Genomic DNA, 26,591 nt, shown 5'->3' on the forward strand with positions numbered 1-26,591 from the left:
CCTAAAGGCAATCAGGTAAATGTTTTATAATCAATAAAGCTGCTATGGTTCACTGATCATGAATGTGCAGCAGTATTTTAGGAAAGAGCCCAGTGGCAGCCCTTTCAAGTAATTCATCTGCCTGCCAATCACCTGATGACTTTTTCATCTCCTGTCTACAGCACCTCACATCATAGCATTATAGCAATTTTCTCTGTTCCTTTATATTCAGTCTGTCCTGGATTCACTTTCCTGTCTTGTACATGAGTGTTAATGTAGCAGCATTGCTTGCTCATGAGCAGACATATGCTGTGTTAGTAAACTGTTGACATAGAAGTTCTGTGGTATAAGCTTCTGAAATCTGCAATTGATGTGTGATGGTCTTAAAGGCTAAATAAGATAAAGTGGTGCACTTTCTTGTTTTAACAGATTTTCTTTTTCAAACTGTGCAAACTATTAACTAAACTGTGTGTTAATTTAAATGCATCATTAAAGTTCTTTATGCTTGTATGTTCCTTCAGGTTGTTTACACTGAGTGATCAGTACTATATAGACTGAACAGTAATTTTATTGTAAGTGAAATGAAAATTGCAGGTATGTTTTTGAATTATTACATGATTCAGCTGTTCATTTAGTAAACGAGTATCTAGGTAAACTAACTGGAGTATATAGTGGATGCTTTCATGTAAGGCAAATGAAGAGAACCGTGCCACTCATTTTTGGTACAGCGTCATGCTGGGAGCAGCTGTTTTATTCATGGAACTGTCGATTTGTTTGCCATTAATGTGGCTTAACGAAAGTGCCAGAAAAGGTTTCAAACGTATTTATATCGGGGGGAAAATATTCAGGAGTTTACCGAGATGGTTGTGGTGTAAATACATGTTGCACAAACTGAAGTAGTGTTTCTTATTACTTTAGCGAGTTTTCTCTGTTCATAAATAACTTAACAGCTCAACTGACATTTTGAAGAGTTGATGGCGTGTTTCTTCTAATTATTATTATTATGGATGAATCAAGCGCTCTGGCATACTCATTCTACTCAAGTAAAGTTCCACAGTCATCTTCATTTTTGGAAGAGAACATAAGGTTATGACTGATAAATGGTTGTTGAACCTTTTCCGCACCAAACAGCCTCTGGCAAGTTTGCAGTTAGCAAGCAGTAGGATCCCCGTTTGCAGTGCTCAGATGCATGTGTACACTCTTGTGTGTAAGCCTGCCAGTGGAATTGGCTAGACTTCTTCCTCCTCTTTGGCTATACTGAGCACAGGGAGACAGCTCACCCACAGCAGTGCTAGCTCACTGCGTTAATATGTTTTGACAGAGGAAGCATTATCACAGCTCTCAACTCTCATCTGCAGCACGAAGCACGATGCTGAGGCGACCCCAGTGATCACGGAGATTTAAAGGGAGACTTATTACACTTATTGCACATCACAGAGGATCTCTCCTGGACGTACAACACCACAGCACTGGCCAAGAAATCACAGCAGCGTCTCTTCTTTCTCCGCAAACTAAGAAGAGCAGGAGCACCAGCCCCCATCATGCACACTTTCTACAGAGGCACCATCGAGAGCATCCTGTCGAGCTGCATCACTGTGTGGTTTGGAGCCTGCAATGCGTCCTGTCATAGAACCCTCCAACGCATAGTGAGAGCTGCAGAGAGGATCATTGGTGTCTCTCTCCCCTCCCTCCAGGACATTTACAGCACCCGTCTCACTAATAAAGCCCTTTGCATAGCGGCTGATCCCACGCACCCAATGCAAAGCTTCTTCAAGCTGCTGCCGTCGGGGAGGAGACTGCGGAGTCTCCAGGCCAGGACCAGCAGGCTGAAGGACAGCTTCATCCATCAGGCTGTCAGGAAGCTTAACTCCCTCCCGATTCTGCCCCCTCTCCCCTCTCTCCTCCACGGTCTCACTGAACTCTGTCACACACACACACACACACACACACTCTCTGACTCACTCACTGGCCTGCACCAGTTACCAGTCACTTTGTGGAGCATTGAACTGCCATTACCTCATAAGACTTTGTTGTTATACTATCTCATACCGTACATTACCAAATCTCCATTTGCACTATTTGCCTATTTGCACTACTCTGCCTGGTTTGCACTCAATGTCATTTACCCTTATATTGTATATTGTATAGCTTTCTTGTTATATGTAAAATTGTATTATATTTATTTAATTTTTTTACTTTAAAATATTTTACTTGCATTTTTAATCACTCTTATATTTAAATGTTCATTTTCTATTTTATCTAGGGATTGAGAGTAACGAAGTTTCTATTCTCTGTATGTCCTGTACATGTGGCAGAATTGACAATAAAGTTGACTTTGACTTGACTTTGACTTTGATTAGGCCCACCAGCAGCTTTGGTTCAGTCTAACAAGCTTTTACCACTTTCAAAACATTAAGTGCAAATAAATGTTGCTGTCAGGTGACTGCTTTTAAAAAAAAAAATCCCACTATATCAGTGTCCATTTCTAAACAAATAAATTAGCTGCAGTTGTGCATCCAGCTATACAGCTCAACAGTGACAGCAGTAGCGCTATGGCACAGCATGATGTTGCATACATCAGCTCTGCCCCCAAAACCCTGTTTCTTTTTTAAAAGAAATGTCTTTTTCCTTTCATCTTCGCAGCTGGAAGTTACTCATCTTGCATAATTGTGTTTAGTTCTTCTGCCAAGCATTTCTAAGTGGAAGGCTGTGCCAGCTATAGCCAACCAGCAGGCTTCACTCCTCTCTTAACATGTTTGTTATATCCCTGCATTGTGCTACCCACTAATGTAATTAATGCAAATATCCAGTGTGAACAATGGCACTCGTTCGACTTCTTTTGTGCTTCATTAAATCTCGTTTTTAACCCTGAGTTGGGTCTGGGCTTCACCTGAAGTAACTGCAAGGGTTGAACAGCTCGTTCAAAGATGTTCGTTACTGCAGCCTCACATGAGATAAAACCCAGGACTATACTGCCATCTGTGTGGTTAGATATACTGTAAAATACATGAAAGCGCTCTCTCTCTCTCTCTCTCTCTCTGCTACACTGTCTGCAATCCTCTATTTCACCACTAAGTGTCTCTGTGCTCAAATCTGTACATTTCTTCCTGCTACTCGTGAACTCATTTACAATCCACTGTCTGGTTTTATGCAACATACATTGTTGCTTTTCTCTTTCCATTAACTGTCATTTTATGCTTCGGACTGTTTCCTTATGGTCAGCTATTACCTTTCCAGCACTTTGGATCACAAACACAGTCTTGGCGAGAGTATGTGTCACATGATACAACATGATTCATTTATCAGTTTACAGTTTGAAATGCAGCACCGCGCTGCTTGACAAATATTTATACAGAGATAAATGACTTTAGTACACGGAGACAGCATTATTGTCTATGATTTTACGAGTATGCACACATTGATTTTTAGAGAACATGAGCCTGTTAAAAGGTACTGGGTAATATCAACAAGTGTTCCTCGAATTTTATTGACCCTGTTTCCCACTAAAGCTTGGTAAAATGCAATAAAGTATAAGACTACCGTAAACTGCAGCCTTCAAAATAGAGTTTAATCAGCATGTTTTTAGAACAGTGCAATATGAAAAAGAACATAAACTAATCCAGCGATCAATCCTACCTTCGGAAAAAGGGCTGTTGTAAAAGGTTGGTTTCATTTGTACTTAAATCCAAACTGACTGTATGCTATAGTTACAGATGGGATTGTTAAGGTAGTTGTGTAGATCCCACTAAAACTGAAGACGTAACCGTTCAGTCATCCACAAGCCAGCCTCTCTAATCCCCAGGGTACTTTAAGCAGATAATTTAAAATGTTTCCTGCAGGTTGAACTGAGATCAGCATCTGCATCACAAATGGAGTGTGTAATGTGTTTTGTAAATGCATTACCAATGGGAGTTCAGCATGTATGGCTGCTTTGGCTAAATTAGGAATAAACCACACTGTAAACACATAACCAACAATAGGTCTGTGAGCTTGTAATCATGAACAGAAGATGAGGAATGTAACTGATTTTGAGTAACTATTCTAGATTAATGCCTAAAGAATCTTTTCAGTGAGCAAGACAGTTTTTATTAGATGACATAAATTTGAATTATAAATAAAATGTGAAAAATCTGGCAATCAGACTTGGGTTTTTGATGACAACATCCATACTGTACAGAGTTTAAATATATTTGCAAGGCTACTTACCTGTTTTTACCTGTCCTGTTTTAGTCTAAAGGCCACTTTTGAGGTGACTACCAATGAAGTTAGTTTTTGTATACATCGCTTTGTATCAGCTGTGGTTGTTTAAGAAGTGTTTTACAAGTAAAATTGGTATGGTGTGGTATGGAAATTCAGGATAAAGTAATTGAGCAGATAAATCAAAAGAGGTAAACTATTGCAGAATACCTTCACATCTTTAATCCCTGGTTCAGTATGTGTTAAGCAGTTTACATACAAAATGATCAGTGGCTGCAACGTTGGTTTCCCTTTGAATGACTTAATATGTACATTATGGGTCCTTTATCTCTGACTAACTGAGAGAGCCCTCCTTCCGTTACAAGACTTGAAAAAAACCCAAAGGACATATAATTCGGGGTTAAATTCATGTTTACATGTTGAGTTTTATTCTAACAGTTCAGGCTTCTTAAAAACACTTTTTAATTAATATTTTTCTTTAAAAAATGACTTTGTAAAATCAATTCCTATTTTTTTTTGTCATTTACAACTTTAAACTCTGGTGGTTTCTTTTTCATCACCTGCACACTCTCACACTAATATCATGTCAACTCCAGGTGTCCCGTGTTCCCATGCAAACCAGCACGATCATGTCTGAAGTGTTTGCCTATCCACCTGCTCATTTGTATGTGGTTTTTCGTCACTCCTGCCTGCAGCTACTGAAAGGATAGCACTTCTAAAGCTTCCAGTGAAGTTGAGATGAGGACAGCTTGATTTATTTTCAGCACTGTTTTTAATCATTAAAACGGTTTCAATAAGGTGTAGGCGCATCTAAATCTTCAGCTCGTTTTAGCTGACTGGACGATTTACTGCGGGACAGGACTGAAGAAGAATGAAGGGCACGTTGGCCTGATCAAAAGTAATCGGCGGTCATTAAATTTGAGCATCTTGGTTATGTAACATGCTGGGAAGCCCGGTTGGTCGAGCTCTTGACGCTACACCGTGACGACGTGAGGATCTCACAGACGCGCACGGGGACCTCTTATCTCCATCAGGGATGGAGGTAGATTCGATTAACAGGAGACAAGTTCATGCTTCCCTCAGTGTGTCTGAGGACCCCGTGATGCGACAGGGAGAGAGACAGTCTTCGTCCTCCTTCGTGCACCACCAGTGAGACCGGGATGCGGTTTTCCGGCGGTGTCGGTCGCTAACTGAGCCCATTTTGACACCAGGAGGAAAAAAACATATTGGCCGTTATCTGCTGGAGGTAACACTCGGGAAGCATGGCAGGCGCAAAGCTGACGCCCTCTCCCTCGGAGATCGACCCAGACGTCAAGACCGATGTGCAGAAAACACCAGAGCCCACCTGGGTCAATCCCTCCACCCCTCTCCGGACCATCGGCTCTTTGGGGAGCGATGTCGACCAAAGGTAGCTGCCGCAGATCCGCACCAAAGGCGCATGTTTCTAAATGCAGCTCGCTTGCACACACGCAGCATCCTCACGGTGTTGCAAGCGACCGGCACATCAAGTCTTCCTAATAACTTGGCTGGTAATTAACAGTAGTCGTAATCAATATTTCATTACCATTAAAGCTGTCCGCCTGTAAACTGACATTTCCCACAAATTTACAGCGTAGTGTGGGAACTACGGTAGTTACGCATCGGGTCCTACAGGCTATATTTTCCCATTGGGATTAAACATTAAGGCAACCAGTACGACTCTTTGAGTCACTTTCACGACAGATGGCTGAATGATCGCAAACATTTCTGTCGTGAGTCATTTTGCTCCAGGCATCAATGGGATTCATTTAATGACTGCAGTGTATGGGATTACATAATTCAGTGGATGCTGCATTCCCATTACAATTTTATGAATCTGAGAGTTTGCGTGGGGTAGAAGTAGTCTTTTGCAGGTTGCATGAGCTAAGTTTTTTTAATATTATTAATGCATATATATTAGATTGATAGATGAAATAAAAATGCAAACCACAGGAGAGCTCCTCACATACCCCCTCCCTATATAAAAATACTACATGTTATTTCACAATGTGCGGGCACCAGTCCATAAAATCTGCTTTTACTCTGCTACAATTTGATAGACAAATTAGATGTGGTTCCTGTAACAACTGAGGGATGCATTTTTTTTTTCTTTCGGAGACAAAAGAACTCAAGAGCTGCAGAAATGCTGCTGTTCAAGCTAATATTTGCACTGTTATCTGCAGGTTATGAGGTTGGGTTGACTGAAAACAGAGTGTGCTTATTTGGCTGTGCTTCAGAAACTACTGCACAGCCAGTATGCTGGTGGTGCAGTGTGCCCTGTCTCTCAATATTTATAGCACATATTTTTCTTCTCACTTTTTATGTGAAATACTGATATTTATCTGCATGTTTGATCAGATCTGCTGGGATTTAATCTGTTCTGAATGATGGAACATTTGCTGTTGGTTGTGATTTTAATATCCATATTGAGGCTACAAAAGCAACAGAGTGGCATGGGAAATAGCTAAACAACGTGATTACAGGAAGAATGTCAAATGCAGCACATTTGGATCAAAAAATCATAATCCTAAAATAATTGGCTACATTGTTTATTAGAAACTTTAATAAAAACAAAACAAAAACCAACCCCTTTAATTAAATATCGAGGATAGATTAGAAACATTCAGTTTTTACCACAGAATCCACCCTTCACTTTCTCAGCTAAAACCATGGGCAGAATACACACACCTCTGCAAAGCTGCCTCCCCGAGGCAAACGCCTCAACTTTAGCTACTGGATTTTGGATGACAGATCTGGAAGGATGTCAGAGTTTGTTACGGAGTTGGCAGAGATGTCTAAAGCCCTGAGAATTCAGGTGGACATAAATCAGAGTTGAGGCTTGAGCTATCACTAAATGGGAGCCATCTATTGATTCCGTTCAGTTCCAATTATTCATATAGTCCATACTGGTTTCTCAAGAACTTTACCTTGCAAAGTAAAGCTCTCACAACATCACAGGGACAAACCCAGTGATTCATATTGGATTTTTGTCTTCAGTCTTCCTTTTTTCAGTGTTTTTTGTCAAGCTTTATTAGCTGTCAAATCCTAACCGTTATGTTCAAACGGATGTTCAGTGTGGTGAACATGACAGTAGAGCAGATAACAAAACATGTCTACTAAAAATTGCAATTACAGCTGTGATCAAGACAATGAAGACAGAGGTTTAAAGTCCTATATATGCAAATAGGTGAGCTCAGTCATCAGTGCTACCAAAAAAAATAGGAGAAATATACACTAATGAAAACATTATTCACAGATGACACATCAGTACTTGTGATGATGATGATACTGGCAAAGACAGTGAATAATTAGCCAAAATTATAATGTGTGATTTTGACACTGAGGGAGGAGATGAAGCTTTTGAAGTTACTGGTGTCCTGTAGGTGGATATAGTCAAAGTGACAGTTCAGATCCGTAAGAGCAATTAAAACCCAACAAAAGCCAGTAAGTCTGTTGGCAGCTGAACACTGTAAGAATAGGTTTAGAGACACTGAACAATATTGACTATTGCTTTATTGCCATCCAAGACTGTTTAAAGGGTTGTCTAGTACACTATCTACAAACGGGTTGGCTGTAAAACCTAATGCATTAATTGGCCAGTTGCCCTGAGCGCGGTCCATCTCCTTTGTTTACAAGGTAGCGAGTTTTGTTGATAAGGGCTTATATCTTAATTGAGGACATAAATTAATAAAAGTTGGCCTTCATTTTCATCCAATCATTACATGACCAGATTTTTGCAGAGATAAAAAAAAAGTGTATTAATTTATCCAAGTCACTTGCAGGGTGATGTCTGTAATCTGAGAGCTTTCTGGGTTGTGAAATGTGGTCAGCGGGGATTTCTGTCCAGCGGGCGATTTCTGTCCAGCTGGCTCAGGAATGAAAGGATGCGGAGAGAGTAAAAGAATCAATAATCTGGTCCATCGTATAGCACGGTCTATAGGGAATTCATCTATTTTGGCATAATTTACAACACCTCTATGTTTGTTTATATCGATTCTCTGGCCGTTATTGACATCTTAATATTGCAGGCAGTGAGAGACTAATTAAGTCTTGGAGGATTTTCAATAACAGAGAGAGAAGGATCATCTTTTAAACGCGGGATGTGGTCAGAACTGATAAACACATGCAGATTTATTTTGGCTTCGTCCATCTTCTCCACCACTTTGTCCTCGCAGTGAAAAATGTGTTTGCAAATCGAGCATTTGGTCTGCCTTGCTGAGGCACTATTATGCACTGTATATTCTCACTAAGAATGGACCAGGATATTGCAAAGGATGATTTGAATTTTTTAGGTCAGCTGCGTAAGAACTTGATAAAAGGCAGAGTGACTGATGTGCAGCGTAGGCTTTATCCCATTTGACATTTCAGCAACGCAGAGCCTTTCACGAAGCTCACGTCTGTCAGTCCAGAGTGCTTCTGCTTTTTTAGCCAAGTTAGCAAACTACTTGTGTACTTGTATCCTTGTACACTTAATATTACCTCTTCAGTATTAAAGCATCAAAGTTGACTTTAAATTATTACATTTGTGCAAAAATGCTGGGCAAGTAGAAGGTCGTTGGTTCAGTTACAGTCAAACAAACAAATCACCATTGATGTTTTGTCAGGGAGGACAACCAGGCTAAATCAAAAATGCAGAGCTAGCTGCTGTGCTGACCCCGTCTGGCAGGGGAGTAGCCGAAAGTAGCTTTTATAGTAGGATTAAGTAGAAAACTCAATACGGCCACAAAACTGCTGTTCGATTAGACCCAATAATCCCAAAGATATAAAAGGGACAAATTCCACAGTATATATGTAATATGTGATAAGGTTTGTCTTTGTGATGTTTATTATTGCATCAGCAGAGATATTATAGGTAATAATTCTTTACTGTACCTGCTCTAAGTAGTAACTTATGCTAAGTAATATTTGACACTGTTGCAAAGCATATAACCTCCCTTCATTCATTTTGTTACTCCAGTTTTCAAGATTTAAAGTGGAAGAATAGTATATATTATATACCAGAATGATACTTTTGCTGTTAGCTTTTTCTGTGAATACAGACAGAAAATGTGATGAAGGAGCAGGGGAATAACATTAGGTAAAGGTAATGGGAGTTGACTTGGGGAAGGTGCGACTAAGGGCATTTTGACCATTTAGTATCTTTACCATCTAAACTTCAGTCTAGGATTACTGTATGAAATGGAGATGCTGCAGTGTGAGTCTCTTGAGTTGCTTCTGGGATGTGTGGAGAACAGTATGGCAAGCTACCAGACTGAAAACTACACTTCCCATTTGCCTTTGTAATTTCTGCAGTCATAAAGTATAAGTGCATGAAGCCCTCCCACATTATCTCTGTAGCTCTCACAGCTGAATGTTACTGGAAAACATACGTTGAAAGTGCTGGTCATGTTGCACATAACTCAGTACCTCCGCTCACACCTTCGCTCCAGATCTGCTCCAAAGAGGTGAGAATCAAGTTGTTCTTTACTGTAATTATTTGATCTTAAGTATACTAAGGCATGACGTTAATGACATAATCTAATAACGTCTGAATTATAATTGAAAACGGGACAGATTAGACTCTGCATGCAGTGTATCTGTTGTAAGCTAGTCTCCATTCATTTTAGCCTCTAAATTGTTTAAGCTCTTAGTAGCCAGATAGCATCTTTATTGACCAGTAAAGTGCTGTGAAATATCCACCAAATCACTAGCGGGATCACAGCAGAGCAGTGATGGTCCTGTTTTTATGTACATTATCTCTTATATAAGCCGACTAATCATTTGCTCATTGGTTTAACTCTGAATTAACATCTCAAACTGCTGAAATGTAGTAATAAGCAATGATAATATACTAATAAAACTGTTAGAAAATTAGTAAAGTGTTGCATTGCAAACCTGGTTCAGTGTGTTTCGTATGGTTCAGAAATTTCCCAAAAATGTCCAGCAGTCCACATTTTATTTTTTTTATCTTAAAGTTCTGTGTGTGCTAAATTCTCAAAGTGAATTTACTGAATTGAATCTGTCTTTCAGAAGTGGAAAATGTGATGTTATTAATCATTTAAGGTTGTAGAAATGTTTTTAACATCATTCTAGATTACTTGAAGAAAGAATTGCTTGGTTTCAGGTAGGGCTGCACGATTTTGCGTAAAATGAGAATCACGATTTTTTTGCTTAGAATTGAGATCACGATTCTCTCACGATTTTCTTTTCCAGTATAAATATTTATTGCACTTATTAACTGCACATCAACTTCAGGTGAGACTGAACATAAAAACAATAAATAAACATAAAAACAACAAATGTCTCACATTATGTCGTTGCCGCAAAACGTTGTACTGCTTGAAATTCCATCTCCACCGTTGCTCGACACTGCGTGTATAGAGCAGGTAGTGCAACAATAGAAAAATAGTTGCGGGACGGCACTGTGTAGCGTTTGTCTAGGGTGTTGATCATTTTCCTAAATCCCTCGTTTTGCACAGTGTTGATGGGAGCCATATCTTTGTTCAGGTGATAAGTGATAGCCTCCGTAATTTCTTTGTGCCTGCGGGAGTTCGACGGGTATAGGGAAGCGCTGTATAAGGTTCCCGTTATTGATGTTTGGGTGGTTGACGGGGTTTTTTCCCCTGCCAATTTTAGCAGCCAGCTTCTGTATCACGTGGTATAAGGCTCCGCCCTTGTCATTTGTTGAGCAGGAAGAGTGAGCGCTTGTTTTCATGCAGATTACGTCCCGGATCAAAATGCGGTACAATCGTCGTCTTTTTTTTTTTTTTTTTAAATCATTGTCATTTGGAAATGAGATCGCACATAAGTATGAATTGAGATCGCAATTTTCTAACGATTAATCGTGCAGCCCTAGTTTCAGGATATTGAGCCATTAGAAGAAAGTTGCAGATAAATGAGTGTACATGGACACTGATCTTTGGAAATTAGAATGAAACCCATTTTCACTGGCATGTTGGAAGTGAGAGCCATTGTTGAGATGGTAAAACGTGCTTGATTAATTACTGAAATGGCAAAGTCCTCCCTTGTGACCTCTCTATTTCCTGAGTGGAATGGACAGTCCATTAGTCCATTTAGAGTTTTGACAATCTTCTCAACGCAAACCTCTCAGCTCTGCAGTCTTTATTTTCAACACATATTCCTCCACCACCTCTTTTTTTATAGGTTTGACTGATATAAAGACCTTGTTCATGTAGAGATTTCAAAGACAATTCAACCCACCCTTTGTCCATTCACTTTTCCCCAAAATTGATATGGAATATTTTTAAATATACTCCAGACACTGAAGCAGCTTACTTACTAGATTAACAGTAAATTCAAATTTTTTTTGAGTTTTTGGGGGTTATTGGGATATTTTCATAGGTCATAGTGAATACTTAAGGGTGGAGTGGGGGCAGCTGAACATGTGGTGTTACCTGACTGAATATAGTATACATATAGTATGTATACATACCGTTTACAAGAGTTAAAGGAAAGGGCTGTGCTGTGATTTCTTCTATATTTACTTTTACCTCAAGTTCATAAGTACGAAGACAGAATATCACATTTATTTTTCTCTCACACAAAGCTAAGGTATATTTTCTCACTTTAAAACAAAGGAAAGTAATGTCCTAATCCCAAAGTGATACTCTGAATATATACCAAATGAAAGCAGTGTACAAAAGAAGAATCACTGGTATTAAAATGAGAAAAATCTGTGTAATAAAAGTCTGCCCCATGAATGGCCTTTTGACTCAGACAAGACCCCAGACAAGATTTTTTTTTTCCATGAAATTTGTACCTGTGTAATTACTGTGTTCATGTTGTTTCCATTTTTGAATCTGTGACGTTATGTATTACAGTATAAAAGAAAAATCCCATTTAAAAACTCATACGTTTTGATTTGTTGTCAGACAAAAATGCACACTATATTATATAAAATACTACAACTTTCAGCCTCTGTAAGAAGAATGTAAGAAAATAATCGACGTAAGACTACTTCTTCTGCTTCAAATCAAATTGTACATTTAACCTGTGACCCTTTGCGCCTCAGATCTATTCATTTGTTAGTGAGTGAAATTATCTGGGTATGTCTCTGTTTGTCACCTCCCTCAGTGTTACATACTTCCCTTCTTTTAACGGTCATCTCAATATGGCAACTTTGAGACTGACCCTGAGGATGTGTACACTGACTCCCTGTGGTTTGCGTTAAGTGTTCCATCTGTTCTTATGGTTAACTTAATGCTTTTTTATGTCACGTTAACCTCAGATATAACCAGTATCCACTGTAAATGTTTATATTTACTTGCATGTGAAGTTTAATGGTGACTTAATGAAACCTGGTGGAAAAGTCTTGCAGTAAGAAACAGCCACTCAAATATAGTATTTGATTAACCTGTTTATTTTATATGCCTTAGGTAGAATTCCTTTAGGAATTTCACTAACATATTGTCACATTCCACTTTGGCCTTTCTTGCTGCACAACTGATTTAAAATTCTCTCTGAAGTTTAAATTTGGCTCCATTATAACTAAGATGCAAGTAATGAAACTACATTGCAGTGGCATCCTTTTCTTGCTTTTCATCCTTTCCTTCCCTTTCCTGCTTTCTTGACCCCACTCTCTCCTAACCTGTACCTATCTGTGTCCGTGTGTGCTGCGTCCAGGTATCAGGAGGAGTACAGTATGGACTCAACCAATGCCCAGTAAGTCTCTGGCAGCATCATGCTTGCATGGCATGGATTGTGTCTGCAGTGATAACTGGACTGCGAGCACCAAAGCATATGCATAAAGCACTTTTCACTGGATTTTGCCTACACCATGTGTAAACATAATGCCATTACTGTGATAAGTTGCAAAGTTGGTAGATGATGCAGAAAGGTCATTCTTTGGCTACCTTTTCAACAGTTGTTGTGGAAAAGATGTTTGGTCCATTTATGGAAACTGGCCACATTTGATCATACCACTGTAAATGTTGGAAAGGTAGCTTTCAATAAAGTAAATGCTGGTGTATTTGTTTTTCAACTGAATGTGCACGCCAGGCTTCACCACTTCAGTGTTGTCAATGTCCATTTGTGGGCTTGAAACATGCAACTGTGTGAGCAAATATGACAGAATTCCTAGAAAAACAAAGAGCTAAATATTGTTGAAATGGGGGCTGAAAACACTAACATGGAAATGATTCATGCCTTACTTACCATATAATGTGCATGTTGGTGAGTTGAAAATCATTGAAATGTTTATCATCTTTTAGACCGACTGAGTTAGATGGTCTTTTTTTTTTCTTTTTCTTTTTTTTTTTTACTGCAATACCTTTTGGGAAATTGAGACATTTCAGTGATAACTCAGATTTTGGGTTGTGGCTGTAGGTGATGGATCATCAATAACGTGGTAAAACCTGAATATGGAATCTGTAGAATTCCTTCTCTTCTGTAGGTGGTTTTCCTTTAGCTGTTATGACTATGAGTTATGACTCGAAATGACAAGTGCAAAGTGTAAATGTATACCAGTCAACAACATCATCGAAACCTTTTCTACAGTTTCACATTAAAACAATACATTTTAATGAGATGATCAATGTTATTTGCATCCCCTGTCAGTGGTTATTATTGATGTGACTGACTGGTACAAGTCACATCATCTCTATGCTGCAATTGTTAGTCATGTTGCAATGAAGTGCTGGGTTCTTTCTGTGTGGGGCTGTAGGTGTGAATGTGACCGTGAATGTTGGTTTTGCCCCTGATGTTGCTCCTGATGGCTGGAATAGATTCCATCCATGAATTGGATAAGTGGATGTTAAGAAAATGGATGAATAAATGGGGGGGGGAAAGATTTTCCAGCATATATATATTGGTGTTTCAATTATTCAGATCTAAAAGTTTGAATAAACAACAACAAATTTATAGTCAGATTATGGTTTATTTATTGAACTTGTACAGATAGAGGAAGTTTGTAGTGTTTATGGGAGCAGTTGTCTTGTCTTGTCCAACATATGAATAATGTGCAATAGCAGCTATGGTTAACCTGTAGATGTAAACACCTGCCAAACAAACATTGAATTTGTGACACGTTCTGTAACATTATTAATCCTTCAGCAACATTAATGCTCCAACCTTTTACCGACACACCGCAAAAGAAGCTGAAATGTCAAGATCCTCCCTCCTTTGTCAGAAATGACAGGTCATTTGACCTTTAAGGCTGCGGTTTTATTCTTGATTAACCATCCTGTCAGTAAACTGGAAATGGTAATGTCACATACACTAATGACAGTGAATCTGTGTGTGTTTACTCTATCGGTTATCTGTTCATTTATTTGTTTTTTCTGACTGTCTGTGTAACAAATGTATATGTTTAACTTAATTTAATGAAACCACAGTTAACAGAAAACATATTTGATTACTATTCATTTTCCTTTGGCTCTTATTGAAAACGCTTGTTCAAGAAACACTGGTATAACTTGTCAGCAGCAGACCTTTCAGCTGTGGTTGCTAATAGAATATTTTGTACTGCTGTGTAATGCTACTTTGTTGGCTATGCAGTTGGAGGTTGGGTTGAACATTGTGGGTGTGTTGAGCTATACGCATGTGTTAACTAAAAAGTGCTTAATTAAAGGCAGTGCATTTTAACACGGTGTTAAAGGATATGCCTTTTAAACTGTATTCACTGTGGGGTGATTGACCTTGTTTCCGTGGTGCAGCAGTTGCATTACCCTGGCAACACCATGAGGAATCTTGAAGTCATTTTTAACTAGGATATGTCCTTCAGTGCGCATCATCAATATGTAGGACTGCTTTCTTCCATTTGCGCAATATCTCCAAAATTAGAAACATTGTGTCTGAGAGTGAAACTAGAAACTAGTATTACTTCTAGGCTGGACTACTGTAATTCGTTATTATCAGGATGTTCTACCTGTACCTGAAAAGTTTTCGATTGATCCAAAATGCTGCAGCAAGAGTACTGACAGGGATTAGAAAGAGATAGCATATTTCTCCTGTAATGCTTCTCTTCATTAGCTTCCTGTTGAATCCAGAATTAAATTTAAAATCCTGCTCCTTACATACAAGGTCTTAAATAATCAGGCCTCATCTTGTGTTAATGATGTTTTAGTACCATATCACCCCTTTATGGGACAGACTTCTCATTCCTAGAGTATTTAAAAGTAGAATGGGATGCAGAGCCTTCAGTTTTCAGGCCCATCTTCTGTGGAACCAGCTTCTAGTTTGGATTCAGGAGACAGACACTATCTCTAGTTTTAAGATTAGGCTTAAAACGTTCCTTTCTGATAAAGCATATAGTTGGGGTTGGATCAGGTGACCCTGAATCCTCCCTTAGTTATGCTGCAATAGGTCTAGGTTGCTATGAGATTATCATGATGCATTTAGTGTTTTTTCTTTAATTACCTTTTTCACTATGTTGTTTATACATTCTGCATTTCATATTCGTTATTATTAATCTGACCTTGATTCTGCTGGAGATTTCTTCCTGTTAAAAGGGAGTTTCTCCTTCCCACTGTCACCAAAGCGCTTGATCATAGGTGGTCATATGATGATTATGGTTTTCTCTGTTTCCTTTGTATTATTGTAGGGTCCTTACTTTACAATATAAAACACCTTGAGGCAACTGTTGTTGTGATTTGGCACCATATAAATAAAATTAAATTGAAGTTGACGCTGTGCAGTGGTTACTTAACCATTTCTTTCAATGATTACAATTTAATGAAACATTAAAACAATATTTAACTGCATTTTTATTTGCCTGTGAAACATTTTCATACAATTCTTGCAAAGGAGGGAAATTCATGAAGTTAGTATTTCCTCTACAAAAAGACATTATTAGGGTATTTTGACATTATTTCTTTTTTTTTTTAAATCCAACTCATGAATAACTTATTTTTTTTTACCATTTTATGAATTAGACCCTTCTGTGGTCTTTAACATCACCCCAGTGCCATTATCCAATCTGACAACCTTGTGCTTTTAAGTCTTATCCAGGCACTGAGGTCTCTGCACTTTTTACAGTGCTAAGCCTTAAACTCAGGACCTCTGTAAATCTGGAGTTCATGCACATTCTGATTCTTTCATAGAAAAGGATTATCAAAACTCACACATGGAGGCTAGATCTAAATTATTTCTGCACTTAGAGCACTTGAGCAGTACCCTGTTAAAAACCTCAACATTTTGTACCTTTTCGTTTTCTGCGGACAAAGGAACATCTCTTTTATGTGATGTCGCTTTCGTTTTATGAAACTATTCGACAAACAACATTGCTACAATGCTCTTGAAATATTCAGTCAAGAGGAGGATAAATTTGGTTTTACAAAACCAGCACAGTCAGCACAGCAGGCAGCAATCTTAAAGCTGCACATTTGTGTCAGAACTCCTTAATAAACCGTGAAAGACATATGACAGTTGCTTTGAATAAGCAGCTTTCAGATGCCTATTTAAGGCTTCATTGCACTAACGTTTGCTCATACATTCATAAGTATTAGGAACAAAACCATTCAGTGTAATCTGGGTCCGTCAGCGGTCCACACCACCCACGCTCATGTGCAGCAGCTTACAAGTTGTACATATCCTATAGACAACCAGAAATCACCATCCCTGCCCTTTCATGTTTCCCTTGTCTATCCACTGAACACACAGGTCCTATTAAAGTTAGTGAGGAAGGCTTCCCCTCCAGATGATTATGACACAAACACTTACACATCCTTCTTGAGGATTGTGGATTCAGTGTCCATTTGATAAGCTGCCTTCACAGTTAACACAGTCGCGTCTGAGCTGAAGTCCATATTCTATCTTTGCACTATAATAAGGCTTTGGAAAAGTACCTGCAACAATTGGGAAGTTTTGAGTGCTTTAGAGTGATAGAAGTAGAGAATAACAATGAAGCCACTGCTTTTTATTCGAGGAGTATTTTTAGAAGCCTTGCAGCGTTTATATCAGGAACACTTTAGTGGGAGGTGAATAGGACATTTTCTATTTTCAACTCTTTGCTTTGTCAGAGGGGCAGCAGAGCAAATCCGCCATCAGAAAATCTAAAACTGTATTAAGGCTGTGATGTGAAAGAGTTTTTTTTTTTTTAACACTGTTTACAGGTAAGATGCATCATTAATGGTCTGCATAGTGATTCTGTGGCCTGGTTATCATCAGAAACCTTGAATTAATGGGTCGCTTCACTAAGGCTGCCTGGTTGGTCAGGGATAATCAAACTGATGTGTTACAGATTTGGTTCTTTGCAACTAGTTGCAACTGGCAGACTGCAAACTAAAACATACAAGGCAAGGTTGCTGTTGATTGGGCTCTGCAATAGATGCAGAGCATGAAGCATCTGAGTACCATCTTAGGACTGATATCTGTTGTAGGCTCCTTCTTGAGTGACTATTACGACCCCCATTGTCTTGTTGTGGTGTTTGCCTGTGCTTGATTCTGCAAAACCCTCACACATATTCCATATGGCGCAGAGCATCTGGCGGCTGTTAGACAGAATTTGTTTTTTGTTCGTTCTTTTTTTTTTTAATCTAGAATGGGGCTTTGAACAGATCTGTTCTGCTCGTCTGATTATCCCGAGGTCAACAAGCTGTTTGATGTTTATTTACATGGTCTACAAAGCAGTTGTAGTTGTTCAGTGTCTCACATGAGGAGCTCATAAAATTGCAATCCTGTCACAGGCAGCGGTCACTGTAAACAGCATTTATATTTGTGTTTGTTTGTGTGCCACCTCAATACTATACATATATGTATATATATTAGTGTTGAAGCTCTATATACCGTAAAGAGTTGTTAGTTGAGGACTCAAGGTCATATGATGCATCTATCCTGTGTGCGAACAAAGGGACTGCATCTTCTTAAAGTTATTGTCTGTTGTGAACACTGTGTGACTCCTTGGATATACAGACTACTAATCATCTTACCCTACAGTCATTGGTGGTGGTTGTTTGCAGACTCGAGATGCCAAAGGAAAGAGAGTATGTACTTGAAAGGTATTGCTGTGGGTTCACAGCTCCTGGCAGCCACTTTATGTGTAAGAAGACCTTTTTGTACCCTTGGTCAGAAGTGTTTTATAAGCACGATAAAAGGTAAGGACAGCAAATGTTTATCCTTGTGTATTATGTGGACAGAAATAAGTGTGATGAGAAGTGCTGTAAGGCCATAATTTTGACTGGCTAGTTTAAAAAAAAAAAAAAAAATCCACAGAGGCAATTCAGTAATTTATAGCTTCTTATTCAAGTCCATTTTTTGCTTTTTCAGTTGTGAAGGACCATAGCTTAGAACTGTATTCTGAATCTTTGTCAGTAAAATATTGTTTATATGGTTCAAATTACTGAAATTATAGAACAAATGCACAGTTTTGAGACTACTGAATGTTGGGTTAAGTCATTTTTAAATATAGTCTCAGGAACTTTATGACATGGAAATTGAGAGCCATTGGTCTTAAGAAAGTAATGGAAAGCTAGAGCCATATGCAAGACATGTCTGAATGGCATATTGAAGTCCTAGTTGTTGACATATTTCTTGTTGTGTACTTTGTGTAGCAAAGCATATACAAAATCGACTTTTCTTCAATCCAAAATACTTTATAATGTCCCCCCAAACTACAGTTTCTTCTCTTACTTAAATAACTGAAAATGCTCTGCTACTAGAAAGAGGTATAAATACTTACATGAAAATCTGATCTATACACCCACCTTTACCTGGCATGTTTGAGCTTACCAAACAAAAGCAGCTGCAACAGATTTATATAACACATCAGATTACAGTTACTTACATCATTTTCCAGTATATTTATACATTCACCAGATAACATGACATCGACCCTTTTCTCCCTTTTCACTCATCTCCATCTTTGGATATCTTTACCTTTAACCACTTTGCCTCCATTAGCCTCCTTAAAATGTCCATGTTCAGCTGGGTGAAGGTGATTTAAGTGTCTGATTAGGTTTATTGTTAGGAAGTTTTTATGATGGTCCCTCCATGATTTTCTTTGGTGAAGTTTGCCTTCCCTCCAAGTGAGGAGCTTCCATGCTAAAGACATGTTTTTTTGTGGATGTGAATATGCGTGACAATTTATATGCACCACAGGACACATGTTGTACATGCATGAAGCAGGCCGGCTCAAAATCAGAAATACCCAAAGTCAAGATTGCTGGAAATTGGCCTTTTCCGGTCCCTTGCTGGTCGATTGCTGTGTCTGTAGTATTTTACAGAAACATAAAACTTAAATAATCAAGTAACCTAGAATTAAAACTTTGCGGCCTTTTCATTTGTAAAGTAGCTACTCTCTGTAAAGAATGTATTCGATTTGCTGCTGGGCTTTTTTTTCTGTTAAATGAGTAATTCCCAAAGTGTTCAGTTAAGTATTAATGTACTCAGTTTGTGTTTTCCTTTAGTCGTGTCTTAAATCAAGATTTAAGTTTTATAAATAAGTAATCAGTCTGTAAATCCACAAATTTTATTTTTCCTTACAACAATGGTTGGCTTAGGTTTTGCTCTGTTCACATTTGTCCATGTGCTTATAGGCAACAGGGTAAATAAAAGGCCCTAGTAACTTTCATTCAACTTTATAAGTTCTTTTACAGCTTCTTAGGTGACCGATACCAGTGAGTGAGATATGTGTGTGATGGAGTCTGTATGGATGGGGATTTGGAGATGATGGCTTCTACATGTGTGTCGGTGTGTGCATTTGGCTCCGTCTGTCTCTGACTAATTCCTCGTGCAAGGAAAGCATGCCACACAGACACGTGAGTGAACATTTCCTGCACTGAAAACTGTCTCTATGGCAATACGGAAGGAGGAGAGAGGGGATTAGCTGGGAAATGGCTCATATCATGTTCTTTCTCCTACCTACACTCTTTATCTACACACACATAGTCCCTTTGGAGTAGGCTGCTGTAATTGCCCCTTAGCTCGCTTCTCTCCTCCCTTGTCTTTTCGCACCCTGTAGTCATCTTGTCAGACAAGGTGGAAAGCTGCAAGGGTCCCTGCTGTGACTGTAAGACCATTATTACTTTCCCTTCATGTTCTTTACTGACAACAAGCTCTGTATATTACTGAAATGGGCAATAGGCCTGGCTCATTACCTTCAATTGTCTAACCTACCCACAGTTCTGTAGCTACGTCATCATTCATGCTTAAGTGATTGTTTGGTCCATTATGTCTGCTCAAATCTTTAATAGCTTTGCATGTGTCATAGTAGGTGTGACCACTTAAAAAGCATTGCTAAAGTGCTATAGTTTTTAATAGGGAGATAATTGTCAATTATTAATGGAAGCTTTTTTTTGGTGCTGTTTATAAAGCGGGCTCTCCACTTGTATTCTCTCTTATTTATGTGAAGAAATAAGGCTAGACTCCAGAGGTACTGATTGTCTCTCAAATTGTAAACAAGGTTTCAGAGTGCTGAATGTGTTGGCACTCTTAAAAGTCGCAAATAAATATTACAAATTTTATGAAATGTTTAGAAATATTAAGCAATCAGAAATGATTCAGTCCTATTTTGCCCTTTTCACAGAACAAATTAGTCAATTTGAATAAATATCTCACTAAAGTAATTAAAAAAATACTTTAAAACAAAGTATTTCTCTGAATGTGGAGAAGTTTCGCAGTCGCTGTCGAGAGATTGTCAGTATATTTACATAAATCTTCATTAATGACTGCAGATGCTGTACGTTTGAATTTCAAGTTAGATGTGAATGTACTTGTGCTCAATATTGTTATTGTACATGGCAGACAGTAAATGCTGGGTAACAGAATTAGTGAAAATAATATACAGCTTATTCTAAGTCTGTATAGATTTGCATGTGATCTGCTGTCTGGAGTTTACTGGAAAAAAACTCAATTCTGTTGACAAGAAGTGAAAAATCACAATAAAATGAAACGTACGAAACATGAAGACTTCTGGGAAATGTCACCATATTGTTACTGTTTTCTTCTATGCTTAACCTTTCTGCATTGCCCCCACAGGGTTCAGGTAGAGTTCTATGTGAACGAAAACACCTTCAAGGAGAGGCTAAAGCTTTTCTTCATCAAAAACCAAAGGTCAAGTAAGTAACCATAAACTATGCTATCTTTTAGAGTGAAAATGGTAAGCGGCTTGCTACTGCTAGATACTTTCTGAGCCAAATGAATAATAAGTGCATAATAAAGGAAATGACAGCCAATGATGACATATTTCCACTTTGTGTCTCAGTTGGGGCTTTCATTATTACATTAGCTGCCTCATTGTTGGGGTTTTAGGTGTTCAAGCTGTGACCCAGCGTGGACAGAAGAATATGGCTCATTTGTGGAGAGATGAGGCAGAGCTGCAGTGTTTTTCTCATTAGGACATGCCACATTGTCTCTAAAGAAGACACTGGCATGACTCAGCAGTTTGGTGCACTGTGTCTGGAAGCTGTTCATTTGCATGTAGTTATAAAAATGTACACTATGGGAACTCTCCCATATATAGTTGGACATGTTGTTACCGGGTCCGTGACGCTGGCTCTGCTTTCGTTCGCTCAGCTTGTTGTTGTCACTAGGCAGCCATAGTCTTTGACATAAAACAGCAGGTTTTAATGAAAATGTCACATCGTGCTGCGGGGGTCTTCTGCTCCATTTGTTGTTTGTTTGTCTGCCCTGTTTCAAACCTTTTTAACACTGACGCAGGCTTCATCGCAAGGGGTCGTGTCACTAGGGATTAGCTAACTCACTGGCTGGATGACTGACTGGCTAGCTGACACTGCTAGATTTAAAAAAGCTTCTGTCATCTTCTGTCAGGCTTTAGTTTTTATGTGTATTATTTAGTGTTGTATGTAGCAGGTTGTATGTGAGTTTATCAGTACACTTATGTCCACAAAAAAAACCTTGTGACTTCATAAACATTATTATCACCCATTGTCATGTTTAGGCTGTGTGCAGGCAGGAGAGGACCCAAACGCAAGCTCACGGGAAAACAGGACTGAACTCAAAATACAGCTTTATTGCTGACGGAAGTTAAGGCGATACAAGATAATATGGAACTAAACTGGGACGCATAAAGGAACTGACTCACAAGGAAACACACGGCAGAGCACACAGTCATGAGGGAGATTGCGACACTGACACAGAGAAACACAGGGCTTAAATACACTGGGAAATAATGAGGGGAATGAGACACAGAAGGGGAGCACAGCTGGGAGAAATCGGACATAACGAGACCCAAGGGAAGCGAAACTCAATACATTCACGTAGGACACAGACCTTCAAAGTAAAACAGGAAATGTAACATAGACGCAGACTTGACTAGGGGAGACAGAGCAACTAAGAAACACAGAGAAAAATAACAGGGAGACACAGAGGGCGGCTAACTAAATATTCAGAAAACTAAAGAGAATACAAGAAAGTCAAACTAAGACACTAGACTAAAGAATAAACTGGGGCAACAAAGAGAACTAAGATCATAATACAAAAACTCAGAGACATAAGAAACTCAAAACACTGGGTCACCAACCCAGGACCGTGACACCCATGGCTATTTCTATGCAAGCCCACCAGGCATTCATACTGCTTTGTAATGCTTCTGCACATTGTTAGGATACAAAAGTGCTAGTGTTATTTTTGTGTTCTTCTTGAAGGATTTGAAGGATGTGCGTCATGGAAAATCAGGTGTGCCAGGCTGCTGTAGAGGCATGGAAATATAATAGTTATGGTTCAGGGGTAAAAGCATTTTATGCACCCAAACGACCACAATTTGAGCAGTAGCAGTTCGCTATGATGAAGAGAATTTGCTGGATTTGTTGTTGACAGCAGTCTCTGTTTGAACTTCAGACTGCAGACAAAGTGTACACAAAAAAGAGTGGAAAAAAGTCAACACAGAGCTTTAAGTCTGAGCCTGTGAATAATGTGAAAAGATGTAAGCAAGCTCCTCTTTAAGTCACTCAATTTAAGCTCCAGCTTTTTTTGTTGTTGCTCCACAGGCCTGAGGATCCGCTTGTTCAACTTCTCACTGAAGATTCTCACCTGTGCCCTCTACATATTAAGAGTCAGCTTGGAAGATCTGAAGGAGAAAAATGGGAGCCCATGGTGAGAGTGAGACTCTACCTCTCCCTATTCAATCACTGTTCCTATTCCACTTGTACATAGTAATTCTTTTTTATTAAAAATCAAAAATGGAGGATAAATAAAAGCTAGAAAAGAAGAAAGAGGAAAAGGGTGATAGTCATGTCATCACAGGGTAAGTAAATGTTAAAGCAGTCCTTCCAGATACTCAAACTCTACCGCACAAAAAACATTAAAGCTGAGATAAAATGAGTGAGATAAAAACAAAGCCATGTATGTGTAATGTTACTTTATTAGTCCATCACTCCCTCTGTTATCTGGCTTCACAGAGCCCAATATCAGCTGTCACAACCAAAGTCTGTTATTAACAGGTCTGCACATTAGGAAAAGTGTATTTACAGCATTTTAATCTAGCAATTCCAAACAATTTCCAAAATATTTTTTTTTGTTTTCCATTGTAGAAAACGGTAAATGTAAGTGACTGCGGCGTGATGGCTTAGCGCTTAGCTCTGTTTCCTCATAGAGGATCCTTGTTTCAGTGGCTGGTAGGGCCCATCTGTGTGCAGTTGCCTCTGGGGACTCACAGATAAACATGTTAGGTTAGTGCTGCCTGTACTGGACTATAACAGACTGGCCAATAAGATTCTTCATCTCGAGGGTTTCACTGAAGGTTGTCAGGAGAGCATAAAGCATAAAGGATACAGTACCATGAAGTATTTGCCACTTCCCAATTTCAGCAAAAAAAACAAAGAAATCAGGGAAAGGGCAAATGCTTTTTCTCGACACTGTAAGTATATGTGAAATATTCAGTTTTTTACTTTCACAACAGTTATTTATTTTATAGTGATTATATAATTTTACTCATGTTGTGTGCGTGTTTATATGAACAATGTGAAAAAGTTGCTCATCCTATGCAGTTATGTGGATGTTTGACTCCCAGTAGACGTGTTTCCTCCCATTCAGACGTTCAAACTGTTACTCTGTGTTTATCTTTTCCTTACTCCTGTCCGTAATACAGTGCAATGAATCGAAGCAATGGTTGGAATGATACATCAGAGCCACCACAAATCAAATGGTATGTTCATGTTAACATGGCACTCCATAGTAAAATTAGTGGTGCACAATAGTAAGGTTGATAATAAATGCAGATGCAGTGAAGTGTGAGTAAAAGTTTCACATTGTTTGTGACAGGGAACGCATTTTCTGGGTGAACAGACGAGAGTCTGTGTGGGCAATACAGGTGAGCATAATACCGTTTCTGTGTGCATAAATCAAATTCCATTCCATGAACTCAGTCTCAATGCATAATTCAGCCCAGAAACACCACAAGCCATTTATTAGAACAAAACACTGCAGAGTATGGACGTTCCCCGCTGAAGGCCGAGAAGAGTCTGCATTTGCAGGGTTCATTTATCTCTCTCCCCTTTGCTCCAGGTGACAGTGGCCTTAATCAGTTTTTTGGAGACTATGCTTATCACATATCTCAGCTACAAGGTAAGAGACTGACTCACACTACAAATTTTATCTTTTTAATTCTTATTGTCCTCTTGCAGCTTCTTGATCTAAGTCCAACGCTTTGTTTCCTGTCTTGCGAACCAACACTTTCCAGCCTCATTTACATTCCCCAAAGACAGCCCCATCACAGAGCCAGCAGTCTTTGCTGCAAATTTTCAACTCAGACATCTAGCACACTGTCTCAGAAAGAAGTTGAGATAAAGGCTCTACAGAGCTTAAAGTGCTGTTTGTGTTTTGTCTACAAACACGTGACAGAAAGATGCATCACAAGTGTATTTAGGTCTGATTTGCGAGCCTTGCAAACCTTAGCATTGATTCTAAAGTCGCTGGAACTCTACCAAAAGATTTAAATATCATTTTTCTCAAAGTTATTCCCTCGTGTGGTGTTTTGATGATTTTGGAGGGTGCGATCAAGCACATCCACCTAAAACCTCCCACAGGGGCTCAGCTGAGTGCTCATTTTCATATTGATCAAACCATTAAGTGAGCGCTGGTACCTTATGAGTGGTGATGATATGGTCATTTAAAGTGATCACTCTCATCAGGAAACCTTTTTTTTTTATCGTAGGATAACAATGATCACTTATTGTACTGGTTTTTCAGCTAATCTTCTCTCCCCGAACCAGCCGAATGCCACAGAACACAATCAGTTCCCTTCGCTGTAGCTGTCAAGAGTTTAGGTTCAGCTTTCCTTGAATCTGTGACACATCTGAGTATGCACTTCTTTTCTCAGTCCTTGTGCATGCAAAAGGAGGATTGTGCACATTGCAAGTAAAATATAAAAAATATGTGTTAGTGAAATGCACGGTATATAGAAATACAGAATATCTGATGGCAGACAGAATATTTGAAACATTTTACAATCCACACAAACATATCTTCATAACAGACCATTCAGTTAGCTGTAATAGCTCTTCTCAGATATTTATTGAATTGAGCAGCATCACATACTGTCCATATTTTTTTCTTTACTTTTTAATCTGTTAATGTATTTAGAAATTAAGATTTTAGGAATGAACACACTATTAGTTTGGATTTGAACATCTCCCACAGCTTTCCCTGACTCTGAATCTAAGTTGCACCATTGCTTTCATCTCCTGTTGAGATCCTCAGATGTTTGCATCACAAGTGTAAATTTATAGTGTTCTGCTTCTTGAACATTATACCTTGACAGTGAAAATATATGCAGATATATTTTTACTTATGTTCTCATTCACTGCTATATAATACCAAATGGAATTATAGTGCACAGAGACATTATGTAACACACGTGTAAATGAGCAGAGGCTGCATCATACAGTCGATTATGTAAACCCTTCATTATGAAAAGAGATTTAAGTGGTATATATATATTAGAACCTTTTTATCTTCACTTTAAACTTTGTATCTTACATTTAACCACAGTAGCTAAGCATAACAGGCAAAAACTACAAACAAGCACATTTGAATGCTTTAAGCACAAAGTCAGGTGTTATATTCAGATACTGACACTAAAATTGTTAATTTCAAAGAACCATCTCCTCTCAACAAAGATTTTAGACGTTAGCACAGAAAGTTGTTGTTGTTTTTCCTACATGGTGTTGTTTTATGTTGATGTCCTCCATCTACCGAAGGCAGACCCCTGCAGCAGATTCATTAAATTGTATCCCATTAATTTCCTTTCTAGGGAAACATTTGGGAGCAGATCTTCCAGATTTCCTTCATCCTGGAAATGATCAACACAGTGCCATTTATAATCACAGTGAGTAACTTAATCAGTTCGCCTTGTCCACAAAACAAGATCTTCAAATATCAGATATGTACAATTTTGAATTTAATGAGAAACTACCTAATGCATCTAAATTTCTTTATTATTTGTATTGGGGATTGTAACGTCATGTTATATATGAGGTATGTTAACTAAATATCGCTTTACTAAT

At 38.7% G+C, this 26,591-nt stretch overlaps 1 protein-coding gene across 26 annotated transcripts in view; it reads left to right on the forward strand.

Annotated features, from left to right (window-relative positions):
• kcnt1b (potassium sodium-activated channel subfamily T member 1b) overlaps window positions 1-26,591 on the forward strand; it is a 76,511-nt gene that overhangs the window by 13,828 nt on the left and 36,092 nt on the right. For 15 of the 26 annotated variants that reach the window (XM_082553761.1, XM_082553762.1, XM_082553754.1 and 12 more), the window contains 7 exons: window positions 12,817-12,855; window positions 21,106-21,185; window positions 23,076-23,181; window positions 24,176-24,232; window positions 24,349-24,397; window positions 24,592-24,651; window positions 26,339-26,413. In XM_082553761.1, coding sequence (XP_082409887.1) covers window positions 12,817-12,855; window positions 21,106-21,185; window positions 23,076-23,181; window positions 24,176-24,232; window positions 24,349-24,397; window positions 24,592-24,651; window positions 26,339-26,413 — 466 coding nt within the window. Of the gene's footprint in view, window positions 1-4,890; window positions 5,585-12,816; window positions 12,856-21,105; window positions 21,186-23,075; window positions 23,182-24,175; window positions 24,233-24,348; window positions 24,398-24,591; window positions 24,652-26,338; window positions 26,414-26,591 lie in introns of those variants that run through there. The other 11 variants (XM_082553775.1, XM_082553768.1, XM_082553767.1 and 8 more) reach the window with 3 other exon arrangements.

Source organism: Aulonocara stuartgranti (assembly GCF_965226115.1).
Source record: "Aulonocara stuartgranti genome assembly, chromosome: 12".
In the NCBI taxonomy this organism is placed as follows: Eukaryota; Metazoa; Chordata; class Actinopteri; order Cichliformes; family Cichlidae; genus Aulonocara; species Aulonocara stuartgranti.